The 26,791-nt window shown below is 35.4% G+C and overlaps 1 protein-coding gene across 6 annotated transcripts in view; it reads right to left on the bottom strand.

The window, feature by feature from the left end:
- The window catches only part of DOCK7 (dedicator of cytokinesis 7), a 185,707-nt gene that overhangs the window by 830 nt on the left and 158,086 nt on the right, over positions 1-26,791 (bottom strand). For 4 of the 6 annotated variants that reach the window (XM_058538191.1, XM_058538190.1, XM_058538189.1 and 1 more), the window contains 11 exons: positions 26,393-26,551; positions 25,630-25,730; positions 24,507-24,699; positions 22,622-22,765; positions 20,128-20,259; positions 12,646-12,780; positions 10,704-10,793; positions 10,351-10,587; positions 9,855-9,998; positions 8,515-8,621; positions 2,944-3,111 (listed from right to left, as the gene is read on the bottom strand). In XM_058538191.1, the coding sequence (XP_058394174.1) occupies positions 2,944-3,111; positions 8,515-8,621; positions 9,855-9,998; positions 10,351-10,587; positions 10,704-10,793; positions 12,646-12,780; positions 20,128-20,259; positions 22,622-22,765; positions 24,507-24,699; positions 25,630-25,730; positions 26,393-26,551 (1,610 nt within the window). Of the gene's footprint in view, positions 1-2,943; positions 3,112-8,514; positions 8,622-9,854; positions 9,999-10,350; positions 10,588-10,703; positions 10,794-12,645; positions 12,781-20,127; positions 20,260-22,621; positions 22,766-24,506; positions 24,700-25,629; positions 25,731-26,392; positions 26,552-26,791 lie in introns of those variants that run through there. The other 2 variants (XM_058538192.1, XM_058538193.1) reach the window with 2 other exon arrangements.

Here is a 26,791-nt window from a genome sequence, read left to right on the forward strand (position 1 = left end):
AGCATGGCCGGAGAAGCGGTGCGTCGGTGCGCGCCCGGTATCCAAACCCGGGCCTTCAGTAGCAGAGCGTGTGCACTTAACCCCTAAGCCACGGGGCCGGCCCACCACCAAAGTTCTTATTAACTTTCAAGTTACATGCTCATCCTACACACTCTGCCCTATATATTCTGGCTTGTAGACTTCCCTATAGATTAAAAATATATTACCGTAAGCACTTTGCCAAGTCCATTGATCATTTATTCATTTGCCACTAGGTATATTTGATATTGTAATAAAACAGGAACTAAGGGATAATGGGACAGATTTCAGGAAAAGATTTATTTGGGGTTATTAAAAGCAAAAGCCATGTATTTCTCTACTAAAATATTAAAGTCTAAGTCTTAAATCAGTGGTTCTCAAACTTTTGGGTTTTAGGTCCTTTTTACAGTCGTAAAAATTGAGGAAGGACCTCAGGAAGCTTTCGTTTACGTGGGTTATCTTGATATTTACCATACTAGAAATTAACACTAAAAATTTTAAATTATTATTTTACAAAATAACCCATTATATACTATAAATCATATTGTTCATTAAAAATAACTTGCAGGAATTTTAGAAGAGTTAAATATGAAGAGAGGCACTCTTACATATTTAATGTCTGGCTTAACAAAAAGCTTAAATTCTCTTATCTGCTTCTGCAGATATCTTTTACAATATCACATCGCATGTAGTCTCCGGAAAACTCCACTGTACTCTCATGAGAGAATGAGAGTGAAAAAAGCGAGTAATATTTGGTATTAATATAAAATTTGTTTGGACTCAGGGACCCCCTCCCATGGGTCCCAGATCATACTTTGAGAACCACTATCTTAATAACTTATAAGCCTATTGCAAAATAATTAATATTCCAGATTTTGTAAATCAGCAAAATAAAAAATTCAAATTCTATAGAAATTTTATTTTCTAAGTTCTGAAGAAATTAAGAGTGAAACGGATAATATTCTTCAATCCCTCTTAGTGTACTTTCCTTTATCCTTAAGCTGGTTTCTTTCACTTATCCTTCCTGCTATTAAGGTGAACCCCTGAGGTTTACAATTTCCAGGAAGGAAAGGATAGGTACAAAGAGATCCTGTTCAATTCTGAATCTCAAAGCTCAGTTTTTGGTTCCAGGGAAAAGAGCAGTCTTGAAACTAGACTATTCATCAAGAAAAAGAGTTTTCTAAATTCCCCAAAACTGCCTTCAAATACTAAGAACTAAAGCTTGGAGGACTGACCATAATGTAGGTAACAGAGAAAGGCAAAACTCAGGATGATGGTGTAAGGGCAAGTTTCCTTCAGGTGGGAGAATATAGTCTTTCCACTGGAAGGAGTTGGGGAGATGAAGGAAGTAAGACTAGGATTAGGAGACTGCCTGACTCCCTCAGAGACCCAGCAGCCTCCTCCCAGGACCTTTGCCCAATGAGTATAAGACTGGTGGAGGGGGCCAGAGGCAGCAAGAAGGCAGAAATTCCAAAAAGACTGAAGGGGAGCCAAAAGTGGGGGAGCTAGTGTTGCTTCCCACTGGGAACTTGAAGGGGAAACCACCTAGGGTGTCTTGCAGCAGTATAGGATGGTGGAAGCAAAATATATGTTGCTGGAGAGAGGATCTAAAACAGGCCCTCTGGTCTCTCTCTGTTCCTGTAGAGGATCTACATGTCCTGGACAGGGGACATGACGTACAGCAGGCACTTAGTAGACATTTTTTGAATGAATGTGTGATTTTTCTCAGAGGTCTAGAAGTACAAAAATATGAGGTCACTGAAGAACAGGACTAATTTCCAGATGATCAAATGGCCAGTTTCACTTTCTTCTTTAGTATATTATACCATGCATCTACCTTCTGTTTTCATAAACACAACTTCAAAGGCCTTCCAAATATTAATTTATCAGGTAAGTACAATTTAATAGCTTTACTGTTATTAATTCAAAGCAAAAGGTGGTAAAATATCGGTGCCACGATAATTCAATAGTTGTATGTACATTTGGATTTCAAAATGCAAACAAGGCAGCTGGCTTTTAGCAGTTATCACGCCCTGTCCAGAATTCAGGGATACAAAGTAAAATGTTAAGCACTGTCCTTGGAACTTTACATGTTTTTTAATTCCACAACAACCTCTCCAGGATAAGTATCATTTAATTTTACAGAGGAGAAATCTAAAAACTAGATTAAATTACCTGCTCAAGTAGAACTAGATCAGTTGTGGAAAATTCAAAGTTATTTCCATTTCTAAATTTGTCACACTGAGAAAGTGGAGAAAAATCCTGAAGCCTTCTTGATCATCAGTGAGGTTACCTGTTTTAATACAAATCTAGAAGAACATGCTGTACACTATTTACAGTCAGGGCTGAGGGAAATGAATACCTGGCTCCTGATACATTCTAGTGAATTCTCCTACAAAAATACCAGAAAGTATGACAGGACTTTAACAGCAATAGTTTTAGGAGGCCAGACTTCTTATGTGTGGTGTCCTGGTTAGTATGAGCACTTAACACAACTTCATTATTCTCAAACTACAGAAAGAACTGACTTTTATCTTGTAGGCTGATTCATGCACAGACGATAAAGGCTCACAGGCATGCGCCGAGTAACAACACTTCCATCAAGGATGGACCGCATATATGACAGTGGTCCTGTAAGATCAGTACCACACAGCCCAGGTGTGCAGTAGGCTACACCATCCAGGTTTGTGTAAGTACACTCTACGATGTTCACACACGAGGAAATCAGCTAACGATGCATTTCTCAGACCCCGTCCCTGTTGTTAAGCAACACGTGACTGTATACTAGCTGAACTTGCTGGGTTTCAGGAGACACAATGTCTGAAACCACATAATAACAGTTACACTAATTCACTATTAAAACAAATAATTCAAGTAGATTTCATTTTCTGAAGATATCCACAACAATAGAAAACATAAGCATACCTGTGGCAGGTGATGGGTAATACTGCCTTGTATAACTGAGGGATCTTTCTGTTTATCAGAGGCTGTAGGGCCTCTTTAAGGCGATGATAGTTTCTCTCCAGTTCCCGTTGATATTCCTTTTGATCTGGCCCAATTAAGCTCTTATTTTTTCTTAAGGCATCCTCACACCTAGGAAAAACAGTGTGTTATCAAAAGATTTCTTCTGGCGTAGTGTTCTACAGTAGTCCCCCTTATCCATGGGGGATATGTTCCAAGACCCCCAGTGGATGCCTGAAACCCTGGATAGTACTGACTCTATATACTGTTTTTTCCTATACATACACACCTATGATAAAGTTTAATTTATAAATTAGTCACAGTAAGAGATTAATAACAATAAAATAGAACAATTATAACAATATAGTGTAAAAAAAAGTTATGTGAATGTGTCTCTTTCAGTCCCAACTTATTTCTGAATCTGTGTAACCATTCCTTACTTGCAGTAAATGGCTCAGTGTCACCCATTTCAGGGCATCCCTTGCTGAGGTCTTTGTATGGGCTCTATGCTTTCTGGTGCAACATGTTGCCATCAATTGGAACCTGTTTCCTGTTCATGTCTTCCACTCACAAATTTAATGCCTTTTCCATCTTAACTAAGCACTTATCATGTAGTGTGGCTGTAACTTTTGCAGTCTGAGGTATGACAGCAAACTAGCATGAATTTCTTTTTCCTTCTTCACAATTCCAGGGGTAGAGATTCGTTCTTACCATAGCTCTTAGCAACCTCAGCATAAGATTTTTTTTCTTTCCTTATTAAGTTGAGAACTTTCACCTTTTCACTTAAAGGAAGCACTTCATGGCTTCTCTTTGGCATATCTGAATCGCCAACATCACTACTCTTGTGTTTCGGGGCCATCGTTAATCAAAATAAGGGTTCCTTGAACACAAGCACTGCAATACCGCACCAGTTGATCTGATAACTAGACAGCTACTAAGTGACTGACAGGCGGATGGTGTCTGCAGGGTGGATCCACTGGACAAAGGGAAGATCCACATCCCGGATGGGACGGAGTGAGACTTCATCACGTAACTTAGAATGGTGCCCAATTTGAAACTTACAAGTTTATTTCTGGAATTTTCCATTTAATATTTTTGGACCACAGTTGACCACAGGTTACTGAAACTATGGATAAGGGAGAGTACTGTATATATATTCACCATGATGAGGACATTCAGTTTTTCAATTGAATGTTAAATATCCTCTCTTGTAATTACATTAAAGGCTGAAAACAGATGATCAACTGAGTTCCTTTAAAATCTAACATTCACTTCCAGTTTTCATTTAATTAAAAATTATATATATTTTAATGTTAAATCTGAAGCCATTTTTTCATATCACCACTAGACTAAAAGACCTTTAAGGAATGTAACCATACTCATTTATGTAGCAACAATGGCATCTGGCACAGTAGTTTGCCTGTATTCAAATAAATGTTTCTTAAATGAATAGATCTTGATAACAATCCTCTATCCAATTTATTCAAATATTTAAGAAAAAAGTATCTGGATAGATATTTTCATAGATAAATGATAAATGAAATGGTAAATATAGATAAATGAAGAAAGGATGTTAAAAAACAATGTATACAATCAATTCTTGTGAAATGCAGCTAAAGTGATGCTCAGAGGAAAATGTGTAGCCTTAAATGCTTATATTAGAAAAGAAGGCTAAAACTGAAGGGCTAAGCAACTTAAAAAGACCAGAATAAACTCAAAGTATAAGGCAGAAATAAAATTTAAAAGTATGATAGCTCTATATCAGAAATGCAAAACTTGGTTCTTAGAAAAAAACTAAAAAAATAGAATAAGCTCTGGCAAGATTAAATGAGACAAGGCCAAATATTCCCTACTAGAAATTAAAAATGAGACATAAAGTCAAATATGGCAGAAGTTTATAAAGGCACAGAGGATATTGTGTACAATTTAATGTAAATAAATCTGAAATTATATTTTTCTAGATGAATATAATTTACGAAAACAAACACGAATAATCCTAAAACCATCAAATACATTGAATCAGTCAAATCACAAATCTATCCACAAAGAAAACATCAACATGCAAATTCTACTAAACATTCTAAGAACAGATAATCCCAATGTAATATAATCATTCCAGAGTATATACAAAACTATTCCAGAGTACAGAGGAAAAAAAGAACTATTCCCGAGAAGAATTTCCAACTCATTTTCCAAGGCTGGATTACCAAAACCTAATAGGGACTATAAGAAAAAATTGTAATTCAATTTAAAACAGCTGCAAAACTACCAAACAAAATAAGAGGAAACTGTTCTACCAATACATTATACACATACACACACACACACACACACACGCCATATGATAAAATTTTAAAATTTGTCATGAAAAAACTCTTAGCATAACTACAAATAGGTAGGAACTTCTTTAACCTAATTAAAAACATCTACAAAAATCCGGAAGAAGACAAACATTAAGTTCAATGGTGAAAATATTTCCTTTTAGACCAAGAACAAGACAATGATGCCCTCTATCACTATTCCTGTTCAACATACTGCTGGAGGTCCTAAACATCACTGTAAGAAAAAGATCCCACAGATAAATGATTAGAATTAACAAGTGAGTTTGGCAATATTCTCATGTAAAATACATAAAATTCAACTACATTTCTGTATACCAGCAAACAGAAAATATAATTTTAAGAGATACCATTAACAAAAGCATAAAACTAGTAAATAACAAGGGAAAAAAAAATCAAAAGATATATATGGCCTCTATAGAAAATTAAAATAATATTAAAGAAAACATTTTAAAAATCTAAGTAAATGGAGAAATATACCATATTCATGAACTGGAAGAGTCAAGCTATAAAGAAGTCAATTCTCTGCCAATTGATCTATAGATTCAGATTCAGGTTACAGCGCCCGGGGTTGGTGCCCCAGCACGGACCTACGCCACTCGTCAGTAGTGGCCATGCTGTGGCGGCGTCCCACATACAACATAGAGGAAGACTGGCAACAGATGTTAGCTCAGGGCGAATCTTCCTCAGCGAGAAAAAAAAAAAGTTCATGTACTTTGGCTCAGTCCTCTCATGCTTAAACACTACACTTAAATTCAAACATCTGATGAAATAATATAACCATTAGAATAATAGTTTTAACTTTAATTGCAAAATAAGACCTTAAGATTATATGTATATTATAACTGAACTATGATAAAATATATATGCATACTGGCATAAAAAATGAAAGGTTACACAAAAACAAAAAAGGTAGTATTGGCTATGACTTTCTTTGTAAGGTTTATATTACGCAGTTTGTTTTGTTTTGTGCCTTTTTGCAATTTAAAAGGAGAAAACCTTCTCTATAGACAGTTAACACATAAGGATACCTGCAGACTACAGGAATTCATCACCTTACAGTAAATATACACAAAGGGGAGGGCATTTGTTTGGAATTGTAGTCACAGTAAAAATTCTAAAACAATAGCAAGAAAAGTAGCATCTGATGGTCTAGGACTAAAAACCTCTAAGACCTAGAGAAGTGTGTATTGCTCCAAGATCACCTGGCTCACAAAGACAGCAGGGCTTGTTTTGGTTATTATCTGAAACTTCCCAAATAATAAAATTAATGCTAGAAATCAGTTAATTCTACAACTTTAAAGCAGGTTTTTCTCTTTTATTACCACAGTTCATCTACTCCATGCATTAGGAGCTATGTTGCCTGTTGTTTCCTAAAACTAAACCTATAAGGCTGTCTACCCCAATATTCAGATTATAAAATCTCACACTTCCAATGAAGCCTTTTGAAGTTTTTTTTTTTTTTAAGATATTTACCATGTTCAAGCAGAAGAAACTGATAGCAATTCATGATAATTATTGCAATGAGAATAAGGCAAATATCGTCTCAAAATACCTGAACAAATGCGCATTCCACATATTTTTCTGATGACAAAACTGATGTAAAGCAAAATTATTTCTACTCCTAATAAGTCCACTCAGTGAATGATTTGATAATAGAAAGCACAATAGGGAGTCAAGACTGGGTTCTGACTACGGTTCTGACACTGCTTTACTAGGTGACAATCAAGTGATTACTTCCTGGACACAGGCCCTTCAGTCTAATCCCAATCTACTTTTGCAGTATTTTCTTTGACTACTTATCTTCATAGATTCCATGGTTCCAGCTTCACTAAACTATTCACTCACCTTTCTTATAAAAGATTCTGAAATCTGCTCATGGTGTTTTTTTGTTTTCTATTTGGTATACCCTTTCTCCTCTTTTCTGCCTGAAAAACTAATATTCATCCTTTAAGGTCTATAACAAATGTCAACTCTGGTGTGACGTATTCCCTGACAACACCAAGTAAAATTAATCATTCTCTCTCGTGCTCACGGTGTTAGTAAAGCAGGAGTCAGCATCAAGTTGATAAATGACTATTTTTTCCTATTGTTTCAAAATTTAATATTTACCGAACGCTTATTTATTATGTGCCAAGTATTATTTGTGCATAAAAGAGTTAACTGCAGGCCCTAGACTGCTATCCTTAGAAGGCCTGTTTGTAAGGTTGGCACTTGGTTAGTGTCCAGGAATTTGGACTTTGGGAGGATTCTCATCATTACCAGAAGATAAGAGTGGCTCACTTGGCCTAAACTATTTATGTAAACACTTTGGTTTATCTGAATACCAGCTTTCCTTCTGGGAGTCTGGAATTTTGGTACCTGTCAGGGAGATATCTACGGGACCAGGTCCCCATAAAAATCTTGGCACTGAGTCTCTATGAGCTTCCCTGCAAGACAACATTTCACACATGCTATCACAACTCACTGCTGGAGGAATCAGCACCTCCTGGGTGACACCCCCGGGAGAGGATCCTTTGGCCCACACCTGGTTTCCCCCAGACTCACCCTGCACCTTCTCCTCTGCTGATCTGACTTTGCTCTCTCACGTAATCACTGACCGTCATGACTACAACTCCATGCTGAGTCCTGGGAGTCCCAGCAAATCCTCAAAACTGGGAGTGGTCTTGGGGACCCCTGACACACCCATATATTATTTCACCTAATTTGCACAACCTTCCTGTGAGAGAGAGTATTATCCTTACTTTATAGATTAGAAAACTGAGGCTCATAGAGATTAAGTGACCTGGAAAAGGACACACACGATAAGGACAAGATTTGAACACCAATTTTTTGCTTCCAAGTTGTTGCTGGTATGTTTCCTAAGGGAAGGGAAGCAGAAACTCTCACAGAGAAGGTTCACAAATAAATAACAGCTCTCAAGTTAAATAGTTAAATAGTCTAAGAATAATTTCAAGTTAAAAAAGTTTTCTGAGTCTTGGCTTTTCAATCTTTAAAATTATAAAAATGGCATTATAGAGTATTGAGGGAGATACGTATACACTATTAAGGAATAGTAAGTTTTACACAGACTATTTGTTATCCTGAACCACTTGCCTATATCTTCTCTTTTCAATAGTCCTTTAAGACACTTATATCACACTACGGTATTGGACATTCTCAATTGAAAGATCTTTATGTAGGAAGCCTGGAATACCGTTTAGTAAAATCTTTGAAGCAGAGTCGCAGTTTATTATGATGTCTGAAGAGTTTTGGGTCACTGGGTATTTCAGATAGGAAAACCTGGGCAACTTCCAAAGGCCCCTGTAAAATAAGAAGATAAAACAAGAAGTGTGTTTTTGTCTTCTCTAAAATCACAGAGACAGAATTTACCCACGTGATTTTTCTTAGCACTGAGATGGCTGCATTTAAGTTTAATGCATATAAGTCTACACCTATATTAAAACTCTTGAGAGACAGATTCTGGAAATATGCTTTTAGTTTTCCCTAATGCCAAATCCATATTTCTGCCTACTGCAATTAAATTAACTTCTCAGTTCATTTTTCAAAGAAGAAGAGCAGGAGCTCCAGGACTGACTACTGTATTCATTAATGCATTCTGCCTTGTGTTTTTTACATTCTTTAATTTAGCCTGGAAGTAAAAGTTGTCAGGCTACTGACAGTCGTCAATCCACTGATTATTAGACCTATTTCCTAAGACAGCTTCCCTCAGTATTCCAAATGTGTTTCTAACACTGTAAGTTAAAGAAGATGATCTTTTTTAAGTTATTTTATTCGAAGGTGAAACCTCCAAATCATGTATGTTTTTAGTGGGTAAAGGTCTTACAGTGTTTACTCTAGTTTTGGTAGGACATTTTTTGGCTTCATTCCTTTGACCTAACAAACAGATAAGACATATTACATGAAATCTTACTTTGAAGCCTTTCTGGATTTTCCCTTACTTCGGAATATTCTCTAATCATCAGCAAGAGAATCTGAATCAATCAACTACAAGGAGATAATGGGGATGCCTTCTAATCTTCATATGACAAAATAACAACAATATCTCAGTACATATATTATGAAAGTTTTCAAAGTGATTCCAAACTACTATTTACTCCTCACAACTCGCTGTGCAGGAGATCTGCGAAGACAACATCGGGGCGTATCTCAGAGAGCAGGTGTCCACGTGCATGTACACAGCTCTGGAAATGAGCCCTCCATTTTAGAGCACATTCTTCCAGTACGAGCTTTTAAAGGAAAGGTTATTTTAAGTGAATCAATTCCTTCTTAATAGAATGTTTAAGAACAGAAAGGTAGAAAAACATAGGCACTATAGAAGGCAGGTGTGAAAACCTTAATAGAGATTATACTGAAAAATTTCTGTTTTTCAGTTTATCTTCATTTATACTTTCAGTGTTTTTTGCAACCACTTCTAACACCTATCTTTTTCACTTGATTTGGCTCTTGATTCGTGATCTTTGTAAAATATAATAGTGAAATCATCCCAAATTCCATTTATAACTTAAATCACACAGCACTAGAAAAAGTACTAACCTGATTCACTGTTGTGCCTACAGACCCCTGGAGTACCATCTGAAGCATTTTGGGATCTGCTGGATCCTGATGTGTTGCAAATGCCAACTCCTGTGTCTTTTTCTGCATGTCTTCAATAGCAACTTCAATTGGTGTTAAGATGATCTGGGTGAAATAACATCTACTAGGTCAGTGTACTGATAGAAAACTATTCAATGAGCTTTATATAAATCAATTAAAATAAGAAAAAAAGTGGAGACCAATTGTAAACTGTTACGGAACAACAAAATTCCAAACTTTGGATGCCTAATGAAAAAAAAGAAAATCAGCCTATTAAAGCATAGGCTGAGGGTGAACTAAGGACTTAGAAAAGAAGCCTAAAGTTAATGCCTCAAAAATGGGTATAGTTCTAGGATGTTACCATGTGACAGATGGTTCATAATGTCACAGCCACATTGTTTTCACGTGCTCCAATGTATTTGTTTTACCAACTCTGTTTCCCCATTTGGGAACTTACCTCCTCTTTGTGAGTGACATTGACCCTTGTCTTAATATAAGGAAAGGCATGAGAAGTAGTCAGAATGGTCTTCCGCTTGAATTGTTCATGAAGTTCCCCATGGGCACGACCATCTAAAGTGAAGGGGGTACAGTACATAAAACGCCGGAGATTATAATTTTTGTCAAAATATGTGATTCTGTCCTTCATCTCATATGTGTCAAAGTATGGCTCCACGTAGGTAATCTGAATATATGCCTGGGAAAGAGGAAAGTCCTTCATTTTCTCACTGTTAAATCATCATTTAGTCTTTCTCCAACAAAATCACAGAGTCTCAACAATGTGCCTATGCATCACACTCTAATCAACCATACCTTGTTAGGATCTAATTTACACTTGTCTACGGGATTAGAATCCTTGATTACTTCAACCACATCCTCTCCAAATCTTTCTCCATAAAATCCCTACAATAAAAAAAAACAAATCTTTTACATAAAGTTAACAGTATTAGAGAACAGAGAAGGCCTCTGAGGGAGACTCCTAGGCAAAATTAAGCCATTTAGTAAGTTCTTGTACAATCACGTCAATAATCACAAAATAAAATTATTTAGATTCACAAAAATTATATTTAGCCTATCAAATTAGCATGGTATCAGTCCATATTTACTTGATATTATTCCCATCTACTCACTTTAAATAATAGACAATAGAAGAAAACAACTATTTTTTCCAATAAAAATACAGGATTCCACAAGAGGTCCTCAAGAAAACAAAAAGGGAACAGAGAGGAAAGACAAAGGAAACTCAGTATCTCTGATGTATAGGATCTTACTTTTATTGAGTTTGATGTGGCCTGATTTCATGCAGATATGGGTCAATAAACAAGCACTCTTTTTTTTTTTTTTTGTGAGGAAGATTAGCCCTGAGCTCACATCCGTTGCCAATCCTTCTCTTTTTGCTGAGGAAGATCGACCCTGGGCTAACTCTGTGCCCATCCTCCTCTACTTTATATGTGGGACGCCTCCACAGCATGGCTTGGTAAGTGGTGTGCAGGTCCACGCCTGGGATCCGAACCTGTGAACCCTGGGCCGCTAAAGCGGAGCACACGAACTTAACCACTACGCCACCAGGCCAGCCCCCAAGCATTCTTTTTTATGAATGATTTAACGTAATATTCCAGAATTTTCAAATAAAAACATTGACTTGTTGAAGTTCTGTATAGGTTTACCTTTTGAAAAGGCAACCCTAGGTCAAGAACGCAATGACTTTTCCATATGACACCAGTGGCAGCACGGGCAATGGATGGAGCTATTCAAAAGGAAAAATTAAATTGGAATCTTCAAAGGACAACCCGCACTCTTCCCTCAAAGATAGTTTTTGTGATTAAGTTTGGGAAATACTGTCTCACTTAATATTCCCCAAGACTTACCTAGCCTCTTGAAAAACAAAAAGTCAGAGTTTAAGCCCATTTATGCAAGTTGAGCCCAGTGAAGTCACCAGTAAAGACATAACATTCAAGAAATTAACATCAGCTGAGAATAAAAAAACGAGCCTAGAGCACTGCTTCTCAAACTCTGATGTGAATACAATCACCTGGGGATCTTGTTAAAATGCAGATTTTGATTCAGAAGGTCTGGGGTGGGGCCTGAGATTCTGCATTTCAAACAATCTCCCAGGTGATGCCAATGCTTCTGGTCCATGGACCACACTTTGAGTGACAAGAATAAAGAAAGGTTAGAAAGAATAATTATAGCAGAAAGGATCTGTTAGCCTCATAAATAAGAAAGTTAATCATTAATGGTGAAAATTAAGAAACTATAAAGGTTAAGGGATTCTAAGAAGTGTTTTTAATTTTTAAGGTGTGATTTCAGGCTTTTAAGTTCTAAGGACATCTCTCTGGGAATCAGTTAAGCCAAAGAGATAATGTACTTGGCTCAGAAATTTCTTGGGGGCTCTAGTTCTAGTTTCATTATTAGTTGCTACTTAATTCCTTATGCCTTTTTCCATAAAATGTGGATAATACTATACATTTCTCCATAAATCACAGTAATTCTGAAGGGTATAGAGGTTTCTAAAATATGTATGAAAATAGAGCCCCCCAAAAATAATATTAATAATATTATTTTACTATTGCCATAAAAGATTTGAAAGATTCGAAAGAGTATTATTGTACCTATCAGAAATCCTTATCCTCTACAAGAGTAGTTTAATTGGAAAGATCTGGCTTATTAAATGATTAGATCTGGATCTGAAAGTCTATTCATCATAGAGAAGACAAATTAAAGATGACATTTTATGAACCACCACAGCATTCACCTCCAATCTGTGAGATATCTCTGCAAGTTTGGTTATTGCAGGCTCCTTGTAAACAAACTCCTGTTCATCCAGATCCCCGAACTTGGTTCCATAAAAACCAACACGAAAATAGGTGCCAAACATCCGCTTACCATCCTAGGTTTAGGAAAATGAAGAAACTTTAACACAAAGTCTTTTTTTCACATTACATTTAGATTACTATAGCATAAAATTCCCCAAATAATGCAAAAAGTTTTAATTCAAAATTATAATATTTTATTATTTCTCAAATGAAGGTAAAAACAAAGTAAGTAATCTTTCTTTCTTCATTATTTCTAACATATAACATTATGCAATTAGAGCTTTTACCAAGTAACTAAATCACATATGGTATGTTTTTCAAGGTTTGTACCAAGTGACTACCTCACATTGGTCTATGGTTTAAGTCCATACAATTGAGATAAATTAACTTATATTCCTTATTGCAAGAAAAGATGCTTGGTATAACATGAACTGTGTCTTAATTGCTCTGAAATTAGAGCATACTAAATAAAGTTAAATGCAAAAACAATGCTAACATTTTTAGTTAGCATTAGCTTTTATATAATCTCTTTACATATATTAAATAAGATCATGAAAGTTAGGAGCCAAGTATAGCACCTGGCATAGAGCAGACAATCAGTAAAACTCAAGACCACCCAGAAGCATTAAAGCAAAAAATTTACAATCCACATCCCTCTGCTGATAAAAATATTTATACGTGGAAGAATAACTAAAAATGGAATAGAAAGGGAAAAAAAGGTAAGAATGAAAGATAAAAAATAAAAATTGAGACGAGTTGGTTATTCTACAGTCCCCAACCACCCACTGCATACGTTAACCACACATTCATTTCAAGTGTAAAGTACACCAAGGGCACTTAACTCTTACACAGCGCACATGAAAACAAATTCCTTCAATCAAGATAAAATATTTGGAAGCTTTCTATGCAATTCTTACAATTTAGATACAAAAATGTTTCAGAAAGATTTTGTGGTGGCTCCTACATACACAGACACACTAAGTATTTAAGTATCTCTGAATTCTCTTTAAGCCTAATCTGTCTTATAATTTATTTTCCCTATATTGAGTTCTTACTGAAAGGCAAAAGAGTATGTAAAATAAGCCACAAATGTTACAGATAAAAGCAAAATGGGAAACTCTGATCCTTAATTTACCAGTTTTATAATACAAAAAAAAAGAGTACAGTGAGTAAAACTATCCCTACATTTTTTCCAGAAGAAGTCAAATTTTAAAGAAAAATGGCTTTGGAGCTAAAGAAACTTGAGGTTTATAATTTAAATTTTTTTTCACAAGTTATTTCAAAATTTAACAGACATAAAAATTAACTGATCTCTTAGCAAAGGAAATCTTATTAGCTAGATTAAAAGTATTCAACCAAAATTCTGATTAAAACAAGCCAATGGAACAATATAATAATAGCAAATTTTGACAAAATCAAGGAACGAAGGCACTGCATGGAAAATAAAAGAGGCATTTGGGAAAATTCATAATCTGTGATTGTTATTTTTCAAAAATGTCATACACATATATACATATACATTCCTACTTTTAAAAACCACAAATATTAAAATATTGTTATTCTGGCTGTACTCCTCTCAGAGGTTTCCATTTTAAAACACTATTCCAAATCTTCAATATTGTGGCCTTTTAAATATTTGAAGACAGCTATTAAGATTTGTTTCCCTTAGCTAAACTTTCCAGTTCTCAACCATCTTCATATGGCAGTACTTACTATCCTGTTTGCATTTTATTAGTTTTTTTCAATGCCACCTTGTAAAGGTGGTATCCCAGAAACAGACACAGCACTGCTAACGTGATCTGATCAGGGAAGGGGTCAGTGGGCTCACTGCCTCCCTGGATGCGGACTTGAATTTCATTAATGCAGCTTAGAACTGAACTAGTTATTAAGCAGCCACTTGGAACTCTTTATTTAATTTCTCGTACTAATGTTAAATTTTTTAATCCACTCTCCTATAATCTAGCCTATGTTTTTCTAACATTACCTTCCTTTACTGTTATGAACTCTTTTTGAATTTCCCCTCATTCCCACACTTCAACTTATTCTTCCTTAGCAGTCCTCCTATTGATTCCACAATCTTATGGGTGATGAAACTATGTCTCAGACAAGGAAATCTATCTACTCATCTATCCACGTCTCTAAGGACTGAAATCTCCTATGACAAATATATCTTAAATCTCTCCTAGTTTTGTTATCTTTATTTAGAAAGAAACATTCTGCTGGGCTACTTGAAAATTTCCACAATGACAGCACTTCTGTAACTTCTTTATCCTCACCCAATTGTTTTCCACTATGTTTCCTTCAAGTTAACTGATTTCCATATAGGCACACCAGTATTTCACCCAGCTGTAATTCCCTTCCCTTCTATTAGATCTATTCCTCTTAAAGAACACATACACTTTTATCAGTTTATTTGGTCAAAGATCTCAACTTGGGAACATAACATCTCTAAGATTTTAGTAACAAAACTGGGTTAAGATTTCAAGTAATAGTAATGATAATAATAATGATGATGATAATAATAATATGGTAACAACAAAAATAATAACCTCCAACATTTTTTGAGTACTTACTATATGCTAGACACTGGCTATCCACTTTACAAGCATTATGTCAATTCCTATCACAACTATGAGCTAGGTACCTTTATTTTCCCCCTCATTTTATAATTGAGGAAAAGTAACTTGCCCAAGGTTACACCGTGTGGACTACCGTGATGGAGCTGGGAGTTAAATCCCAATATATTTGACACCTGAGTCCAAGCTCTTAATTAAGCTATACAATCTCCATACTCTATATACTGGTATATAAACACCAGGACATAAGTATGACCCCTGAACCATCTTCCACTTCTCTGATGTTTTCCTTGAGAATTTTAAAAAATTTCTTTGAGTAATTCTCAGAATTACTTGGTACTTCCCTCCCTATGTTTTGTCTTCCTCTATATTACAATACTGTCTTCCATTATAATTGTTTTTGCATGCATGCATCTCCTTCCTGTATACTCCAGAATTAAAATCACGTTGGTGGTTTACCTACCAATAATATTCTTCTAAGATATATCCTACCCCATTCCTTATCAGAAGTTCAGTTTTGACCATTATATGTCCCAGTCCAGAAAAAAGAAACCACGTCTAATAACACTCACGTAGTCAATGTTTGCTGTCCACATCTTTCTTTTTCTCCTCAAAAGTTGCATATGGGCAGAACAGAGTCAGTGGTATGACATTGTTGGGTGCTCAGTCATGGGTCTATACCCATTACCAAGGAGTCACCAATTACCAGAAAATATCTCCTCTTAGAGATTCTTCCCCCTTACTGTGTTTTCCTTACCTTTCTTCATATCTGACTTCACCTTCCTGAGGTAAAGACTCATGGATGTTTTATACCTACAATGGTCTAACTAATTATCTAATGAATTAATCTACTTCTGATTACAAATTGATCATTATTTGATAAATGTATATTTTTAAAATGAAATATACATACACAAAACGAGATGGTTATAAAAATGTCCATACAGAAATTCAACATTTCTCTTTTTTCTAAAAATAATTAAAAATGCAATCATAAGAAAGAAATGATTAAGACACAACTTATTTCCTATCATTTCAAGAAAAATAAATGGGCTTGGGAAAAGAGAAAATAAAGGTGAACACTCAACAGCCATTCAGGTACCGAGACTGGCGGAGCAGACAGCAGCCACCCTAATCTATGCAGGGGTCACGATTTGTTATTTTGCATGGTAAATACTTTACCAAACTGCTAATTATCAAGTTTTAGAGTTATCTGTTGCACACACACACCCACACACACCCCTAAAAAGCTTTGCCAACTCAAATAATTTGTACCAAATCAAGGAGCACAATGAAAAACGAAACACATTGCTAACATATAAACCCAGAAGGCTTTTCCTATAAGGCAAGAAGCGAGTTACCAATTCAGAGTCTTTCTACAATGTATAAATTATCCTTACTGGATTTCAATCCAGTGAGAGTTCTTTGAGAACATTAGGAAATTAGCTAGGAAACACCGCTTTTAGAAAAAACGAAATTACTGAAGTTTTCCCAGAGAAAAACTTTCTTTTCCCAAAAAGAAAAATTATCACAAGGTAGGAACTTACCACAATAGACAATAGTAAAAGTAGGGAGGAGGGTCAGCAACCAGGGCAGAGAGAAGAGAAAACAGAAAGCATTTAATTAGGGAAATTTCAAAACAAATAAGCAGCAAATGGTAGCAAATATATTTTTAAAATGCAAGCATCCATTCCAGTTTTACAAGGGAAAAGCAAAAAACAAACGTGCAACAATTTTAGAAGCTACACAGCTACAGGTCCAGTGAAAGGCAGTGACAAGAATATAAACAAGAAAATAAAGTCTGTGCGACTTTTACCATGCAATAAACATGATGACAGAATGATATTAATGTCATAACCAGTGAAAATTATACCTTTCAGGGGTCGATTTAGCATCAAGCAGACTAGTAATAAACTGCTCAGAGGTTTCAATACATCTTCTTTTATGCCTCCTTTTCAGCTAATTTCATTTCATGTTAGGAAATCCATAAGGAACTTTATCCCTCATAGATAACCTTGGCAAGTCCCTTTATATGTGCCTTAATTGAGCCCCAGAGATGAGGGATTCCATCCCAGGTATTAATAAGAGCACACACACACACTCTGCAGGATTAAGGCAGATGTAAGAGGACTGGTTTCGTCTGAAGAAAAGCAAAAGGTGGGAACTAATCGATAAATGGAAGAAAGCACAGCAGTAACACATTCCTTAGGTTTCCTATCTGGGTCTCAAAACAAGGACTGCAATGGAAAACCACACGGAGAAAGCCTAAGCTGTTTAATCAACATACAGCTGACTACAGAGTGAGAGGCAAAGCAGCCCATGTACAAATACACCTAGCTTAAGGTAAGCCTGATTTATTAATACCTCGCTTTACCTCACCAAAATAAATCAGGGAACATTTTATAGAATTCTTTCCTTTACAGAAAGATTTAAAACAATGGCAATCAATTCTTCCTGGCATATTTCTGGTAAGATCTGATTTATAAATAACAATCACAAGCCTAACTACTACATAACAAGAAGCAAGTGTAGTCTTCATTATACTAATTATCAAACACTGTCAGAATCTGAGGTCAAAGTAAATTTCAAGTTCTCTCAATCTCTTTACCCCTCCTCCCAACAAAATTTAAATGAAAAAAGTGAATTTCTTTTCTCAGTAGTGCTTATACTCAAGGTGAAGTGACTCAAGATCAAATTAACATGTTATTTCATCAATTCTAAGATGCAGAATTTTTTGCCTACATTTTAAGATCTCAGCAGTTGGCATTCATCTTTCAACTGATAGGATGTTGTGGTTTAATACACAGGAGTTTTTTCCTTTCTTAAAGGCATATAAAATAATGGTATGTCTTACAATTGATGGTGTCTTAGATCAGACGAAATACAGTAGTTTCTATTTACGCCTCTGAGCAATAACACATAAATCGACCTCTGTAAAATGAGGTGAAACAATATGGTTAAAAAAAGAAATCTGTGTATAAATGTTGATGAAAGAAAATGCTTCAAAGAATAAAAACAAACTAAAGTGACGACAAAGTGGCTCATTTACCAAAGAATCTCATTAGTGTAACATATGGATTTCCATGCACTGCCTACAACCTCTTAATAATAAATTTCTTCAAGTAACTTACAGTATTTTAACAAAATTTCTTTGGTTAATGAATTCAGTTGATAGCAGACAGCAACAGAATGCCCACAGCTAGCACATGTGGGCAAAGCATTGGCATAAGAAATCTGATCAAACCAATCTATTAGTGTCTTTAACTAACTAAAACATTACCTACCTCCCAGCCAGTACTCTGTATAATAAAAAGTAAAAAAGGGCAAGTCATAAAAAAAAAACTGTTTAAAAAGAACAAAAAAAGGCCAAAGGAAGTTCAGTAGCGTAAGGCACCGTATACTATAAATTCTTCTCCACAATAGAAGACACCAGGATATTTTAAAGACCATATTTTTTCACTTAAGACCTATGCTAAATTTATAAATTGCTTGTTCAAAACCTAGTAGTTAAAATTTCACCTTTTAGAAACTTTAATAACTGAAACTACAAATTTTGGGGAAAGAGAGTCAGCTGCTGTGTCTAAATTAGATCTTTAGCTAAAGTGAGCTGCACTTCACTGAACTACCCAGGGTAAACCGGGATAGAAACTGTAATTTGGCTCAAATGCCTTTGATATAAATGGATTAAATTTTTTCTTGGAAAACTACTGGCTCCAGATGTTCCAGACCTGACATGTATATTTTGCAATTTACAGCTCTAGAAGCTGAGATGAGGTTCCTTTGACAGTATATGTACAACTGATTATTAAAAAACCCACTTATGATCATGAATCCTAATAAATCTTTTGCAACTTCAGTATTTTAGTAGACAACAATAAAATTCTGGCTTAACAGTATAGCAGCCCTATTTTAAGAATGTTAATGTTTTTCAGATTATATCAAGTCATCTAGAACAGCTTAGTAAACGGCAAGAAAGAAGAGGTCAAGCCGATAGACAATAAAACAGGAATAGTACTGAAGACAAAAGTGGATAATCAGTAACCCACCTCCTTCTTAGAGGATAGCAGGAACAGATAACAGTACACGTAGTCCCAGGAAGGGAACATAAAAGTGGAGAGGAGGAGGCTCAACAGGATATTTCAGAGTCTTCCAATGGAGCCAAGGATTTAGTTTCAGGGAAATCAATTGCTGGTAGTCTACTTCATTTTTAAACCAAGTTTATTTTGATTTTAATTTTGGTGATAATATGTGGATTGCATGACTACAAACAAGTACTGAAATCATACTATTATAACTGAATAATCGTAAGACAACCATTTTCTTCATTTTCACTAAATATTAATTGCATATTAGAAATATATCAAAGGATGATTGGAAACATCTAGGAAAACAACTGAAGTTTAGTTGAAATCATTAAAAATATTAGGATTTTATTAAACTTTCACATCATCTAACAAAAAATTAACCTAAATATAAAAACTTTTTTGGCAGCAAAGGAATAGAAGTCAAATTAAAAATCAGATTCATAATTATAACCTACATTGTGAAATAGAAAATATCTCACAACTTAAAAAAATCTAGCAACTAGTAATAATTCAAAAAGAGTAAAGAAAAAAAAGAAAAGCTATGTGGAAAGTTTATGATGATCATAATCTACCTTAGGTAAATTCATTGTTTGTTAACGGGTCTTGCTTTGGCCATAAACCATCATTTTGGCAGTGTTCATTTGTAAGCTGATTAAAATGGTCATTTCATGGGATTTAGTTTGACATCAATACAAAGCAACACTAATGCTTTTAGACAGTTTTCTCTGTTTATACTGAAGGTAGAAATCGCAATCATTACCTGATGAACAATTTTGCTGAATGCTTCTTGAAGTTTACCATGAATCGTGGATAGTTTCTTTGCATCCCGATTAGCTTCATGAATAGGGATAAGTACTTTGTAAACCTCGTTAACTGCTTCATACATGCCAGCCTGTAAGAATAACGTTATATTTTTTTCTTTTACATCAATAAGAAAGTAAATAATTACAATTTATGAATTCACAATACTTCTACTAATACCAATAAAGCTATTCTGATAGGACATAAAAACAAACACTACTAATTTTTAATTTTATTAAGGCTTAATAAAAGAATTTGGCACAATATATGTCTCCTCCAGGTGGACAGATAAATATGTATGTAGGTGTGTGTGAGCATTTAACATACACACACATACATATATGCCTATTTATATTTCTATATAATTTGAATCAGACATTCTGCATCTATCTACAAAGTAATTACTTCACTAAAGTAAATGTGTGTATGTATGTGTACTTACATATGCATTAAATCTTTATAGAGACTAATTCTGAGCAGAGGCATAAAAGAAATCCAATTATTACACTGGTCACAGATAATGCAGATATCAGATAACCTGCGGCCTCCTGGGAAACTAACGTCATTTACTTTCCCAAAATATTACAATGGCACAGGAAATCTTATTGAAAATCAATGAAAAAATCACTGATCTTGAACAAAACAAGAGAAATTTCTGAGCCACCAGATTAATATTCCACTAGAGGCTAGGTGGCCAGTGGTTGGCCAAGGGTTGCTCTGGTTATAATCAGAACGAGGAACAAAATGTGTGTGTGCTGCTATTTCATTCTCTTGTCCTAATGATGGATTGGTGGCTGCAGTGAGGGACGAGAGAAAGCCACTGAGTTCCCAATCCCTCACAAATCAGGAAACATATCTTCCCAAGGAAACAAACATACGGTTCTTATATTTTCTAGTCAGTTCACAGGAATATATTTAAGCAATCATGTAGCTGTAATAGTGAAACATATTTAGTGTAACTAAAATGTCCCAGTAATTATTTTAAGATTAAAGAGATTAACTGAAAAAGAATGAAATTCATAATCATGCTATTGTAAAAGAAGTTCTGTAATACAAGCCATTGTACCCCAATCTAAATTCACTACTGTGATTTAAAATTACACACACACACACACAAACACAGCATATATATTTATTAAAATATTCTATTAATAGCAAAAAACCTTTTCCTCTGCTAGTTCAGATCAATTAAACTGAAACTCAAGGAGCAGGGATCCAGGAGAGGAATCAGGACAGTCAAAGGTCCTCAAAGACAAGAAATTTTAACTTAGAGTCTCAGAATTATTATATTTAAATGAGCTGGTTCTAAGCACCAATAATGACGAAGAGGATGACAGTGGCACACACACTAGTACTTACTTGGAGCAAGGCACATCACATATATTAATCCTGACAACATTTCTACTATTATTAGATGCATTTAATGCATAAGAAAGGGGAGGCACTGATAGGTTGAATAATTTGTGCCTGAAGTGATTTAACTACTAAAGTGGCAGAGCCAGGATTTGAATTCCGACTGTATGCCTTCTAAATCTAAGCCCTTAACCAATATATTGCAGGGCAGGATTAAGGCCAAAAGAAATGACCATTTCCCAACAGTAGTACAATGTGGAAGGAGGGCAGCAAGGTGTATTACCTCAAGGTTCCCTCTTACCCTAGCATGAACTTCACTGTCCTAAATTTTGGTGCTAGGACACTAAACACTCAGCAGAAAAGTCACAGAAAGTAGGTGAGCCTATCACCACGGTTCAAGAAAGTAAGCAGGGATTCAGCTAGCTATCTTTCCCTTCTCCAATAGATATCCTCTCACGGATCTACACAACTGCTGCAAATCTTCACATACAGATGGGGAGGGATAGGACTGGAGTTATAGCATGGGAGGGTAGGTCAGGCAAGGGATCTAGGATGTAGTTCATAAAGCTCCTGATAAGTAAGCTCCAGGCCACTAACACCCACCCAACAGGGCTCACTATGCAACCAACAGGATGAGCGGCCACGACTTTCCTGAGGGCCAGGCCAATGCCCAACAACACTCAAAAGAAGATTCTCCCTTTCATCCAACAGACAAGCTCTATATCTAGAGCCATGTTAGTCTACCCAAACGGGAACTTAAATCATCCAGAGGCTTTTTGTTATGTTCCGTTTTTTAATTTTAAGGTTTTAGAAAATGTTTGTTGGTAAAAGTTTTGTATACCAAAAAATATCTGCTGTAGATTAAGTGTTAGTTTATAAACAAGCAAATGAAAATGAATTGAGCAAGTAACAGATTATTAAGATAAAAAAGACTAAGCAATGATGAACCTAGAAAGAAAATCTGTTCCTAGATGGTTCTTAAGGTACTTATGGAAAACTATCATAAAAGAAAAGAAGGGGCACAGAGAGAATAAATACACATGCCACTGATAATTCAGAGGTTTGTAACTGTGGAAAGAGAATGAACAAGAGTCATCTACCATAGAGAAAGAAGCAGCTGCTTGTTCCAGTAATCCCACAAGTCCTGACTCAGTAAAGTACTTTCCAGAGCAGATACCTTCTTCATCTGGAGAGACCACGTCATCTGAGACTGCAGATTCCTCTAAAACATTAGATGAAACATTCTAGGGGGAGAAAATTGAAAAGGTTTGTGAAATGGAATTAATTTCTTATCATGAAAGATGTATATGAAGAAGTAGTTGAAGATGAAATATAACTATCAGCTTAGGTTAAAAAAAAAGAGGGGAGTAGTCAATGCAAAGATCAAAGACAAATCTCAAAAACTTTCTGTAATTTGAAGACGACAGTAAAAAGGTAACACCACTGCTAGATACCTTTTCCATTAATAAAAAGTTGTGAGAGAAAAAATTAAGAAAAATCATGAGCTAAGGGAAGCAGTGATATGAGAGAGGACATCTAAGAAGACGTAAACAGTCTTTATTTTTAATTTAATTGATCTTATCAAAACTCCATACGAGAAAAATTAAGGTACAAAAATGGTCTCTTGGCTTGCTTAACATAGATCAAGTTAATGAAAAAACTCAGGTATAATAAAAGCCCTCTTACCCAATGAGATTGGGATCAGCCATTATTTCCTAAAAAGAAATGATATATACATACCTTAAATATTTTATTTTAACCTAAACATTTACAGTAGATATACACTCATATGTCAATTTTTTGAAGTAGGTCTAAGGCGTTTTCTTTGTGTAAGGGTCTCCAGATCAGAGTTCATGTAATCTCTTGACTGAATACTCATAATGCACCTTCATTTAAGATTTCCAGTTTTAGGTGACGGCCCCATGGCTTAGCAGTTAAATGCTCGCGCTCCGCTACTGGCGGCCCGGGTTCGGATCCCAGGCGTGCGCCGACGCACTGCTTCTCCGGCCATGCTGAGGCGGCGTCCCACATACAGCAACTAGAAGGATGTGCAACTATGATATGCAACTATCTACTGGGGCTTTGGGGGAAAAAAAGGAGGATTGGCAATAGATGTTAGCTCAGAGCTGGTCTTCCTCAGCAAAAAGAGGATTGGCATGGACGTTAGCTCAGGGCTGATACTCCTCACAAAAAAAAAAAAAAAAGATTTCCAGTTTTGGTTTCTTTAAAATCGAATAAAAACTTGAACTTAAAAAACTATCAAATTATCCTGGATTCTAGGAGCTTTCCCCTCAATCTTTTGTATTTGTCTGATCCAAAACTAATTCAACAGCAATTGTTTTGGAGACTGACTTTTATCAAGTCTGCAAAACATTCAACTTACTTTTCAGAGAAACAATAACTCACTTTCCTTTTGCATTCAGATTTCATCAGAGGATATAATATTTAATTAAATTCTGTAATTTCCTAAACCTAGCATTAAGAGGTTTTGAAGAAAAGCAAAGCGTAACTGACCGTTGGTAAGCAAAGAATTCAACTAGCGGCTCAGGGGTGTGTAGCCCCCCAAAGAGTGAACTATCCTCTCTGAGTCACAGCATTAGCACAGTTTACACAGGGAACCGAGAAGGTTGCTTTACTGGGTGTGTTAAGTGAAAGTCAATTAAAGAGTTTCTACTGAATTTTAATTCTCAGTATTTTGAGTGTATTTCATAAATGCTATGAAGTCCATAGCAGTATAGGCAAAGAGAATAAATATACATAGCTCTGATAATTCAGAGGTAAGAAAATGTGGAAAGATAATTAGCAAGAAGTACTCTTTAAAAATGTATCAATGACAGTGATAGTGAAATGTTAATTTATCTTTCAAGGCATCGCCTTCGGTCTTTATGCTTTCCTTACAAGATGAATGAATCTAAACACCAGCGAGAAAAGTTAAAACCAGAAAAGGACATACCCTGATTTAATGTACCTCTGGGAGAGTCCTACCTGAAACGTTACACACCCCACAGGGAGATATTTCCGGTCCTCCAGCATGCTCAAATACTCAGCAACAAGTGCTGCTGAGTGGACCAGGCACTGCGCAGCTTCAGCATGGTTGCTGCGTTCTGAGTGTTTGCCAGCCATGTTCTGCAGCCAGGTCAACCGTAGATCTGGAGAGGTCTGGTAGCCCTTGGCAATTCTAATTAGAACAGAAATTCTCAATTAGTATTTGCTTCCCAAGCTGGAAGAGAGATTAGATTGCTTGTTCAGTGTTTACCTAGTAAAGTTTCTGTTACCGAACACAACCTATTAAGACAAGTTTTTGAGTGTAATGACAACGTCTTCAAGTATGCTTAGAGAAATAACTGTAGACCCATGGAATGGGTAATATTTGTTTTTTGGGGGGACTAAAAAAAGACATGCCATATTAAAATCTGGCCACTAAGAAAGTAATCAGTAAGGGAAAAACTATGGGAATTTATGTATTCATTATGGGATTACAAGGAAGTTTTATGGTCAAGGAAAAAAAGAAGATTTATAAAAGACAGTTTCATAGCATCATCTTTATTTTAAAGAAAATATTTGTTTTATTTGTACCTTTAAAAAACTCCAAAACTGTGAAAAGAGAGGGTCATATGACAAAGAAAAAGTCTCAAGTTTTACTTACCTCTTTCAAGATACAATAGGAATTACAAATTTCTCAAAATGTGCTCCTAGAAATATTATCCTATGGGCATAACCATATTTAAAATCAGGAAAACAATGTTATAGTAAAACAACAACGTACTGTATTTTCTCCTTAAAGGACTGATTTTTACATTTAAAATATGGGTCTTGGGCCTTCGAAGGAAGTCTAGGGCCAAGGACACCAACATGTTAAATATGTGTTATGATTATTTTTTAAAATCCTCTTGTCTTTGATAATCAATAAATATACTAATGTATAGTTCTTAAAAGAAGTGACACAGGGGATCTGAAAAAGCAGCCCAGAAAATGTGTATTTTGACTTTTCAACCTACCATTAGAAAATGACAATTTTTGTATGTTTATTTTTTAATCCAATGTTTTCTGTGTGTCTTACTAATTTAAGCCCATTACATAAGGTATAAGTGAATCAAACAAATGCTACCTGTACATTAGATCAATCAACATTTCAGGATCCTCCTGGTGTTCCTTCATTTTAACAGTATCAGAAAGGATCATATGGAGATTGAAAACCAAATCTTGGACCTGCAGCAGAGAATTATACGAAAAACATTCTTTAATCATCATTCATTCACAATTGCTAAATTAGTTGGGAAGATACTTCAGATAAGCATCTGAAGATTTCAGAAACAATATGATATTGATATAGTTCTAAAGAGTGTGGGTATGCTGGGGTATGGTGGGTGGGTGAAGGGTAGTAAACTTTATACAAGTTTCTCAGCAGACTGTTTTTTTCACTTCTCTCACCTGGAAACAAGTAGAACTGTAAGTAGAAATAAAATATAGGAATAAAGGGGACATAAGAAAAAAAAACGCAAAAGGAAATTTTCTCCTATGTTTCTGATTTTCCCAAAAAGGATTTGTAGAAACTTTAAAGGCAAATTCCTGCTTCATTAGTAAGTGGGAATAATGTTTCATCACAAAGCTTTTTGTTTGTCTATTGCCTAAGTCTACTGTTCTATTTGTTACAAATTCACAGAATTAAACACCAAAGATATTAACCATTCCAAGAAGAAAGGGTGGCTTACTGAAACAGAAAGAGTCAGGCCTATCCATAGCATATGGAATGTGGATTGAAAGAAAAATACAGGTTTCTCCTGTAAAAACCAAAGTTTGATTTAAGAATTTGGAACGTGCCTACGCATAATCTGATTTCAATTAATGATCTAGAAAGTAGCATTTCTGACCTGATCAGGAAATGTTGTTTCCCTCAATTCTAGATCTTCTTCAGCATATGTCAATATAGTCTTCAGAGAACGTCTTAAGAATTCTTCATTAAAATTCTGAGACGTGCCCACCAAGGAAGACAGGGACATGGTTACCTGCATTTTAACCCTGGCGAAGTTCTGTAACAGAGAAATTGTCAGGTCAGCATTTAACATAGGAAAGCTTAAAGAAAAAAGTGTAATTTTTTTACTTGCTAAATGAAAAGGACAGTTGGTGAAAAAATGCTATTCTAAGCAAAATATTTTTTAAAAAGTAATGAAATATGCATATTGAATTCTTATTTTAAAAAGGACAAAAAACTTAGAATTTCACAGTGAATAATATGCTATGAAACAGGGTAAAAAAAAAGGCCTATGTGT

The sequence above is a fragment of the Diceros bicornis genome, chromosome 4 (assembly GCF_020826845.1).
Source record: "Diceros bicornis minor isolate mBicDic1 chromosome 4, mDicBic1.mat.cur, whole genome shotgun sequence".
NCBI lineage: Eukaryota > Metazoa > Chordata > Mammalia > Perissodactyla > Rhinocerotidae > Diceros > Diceros bicornis.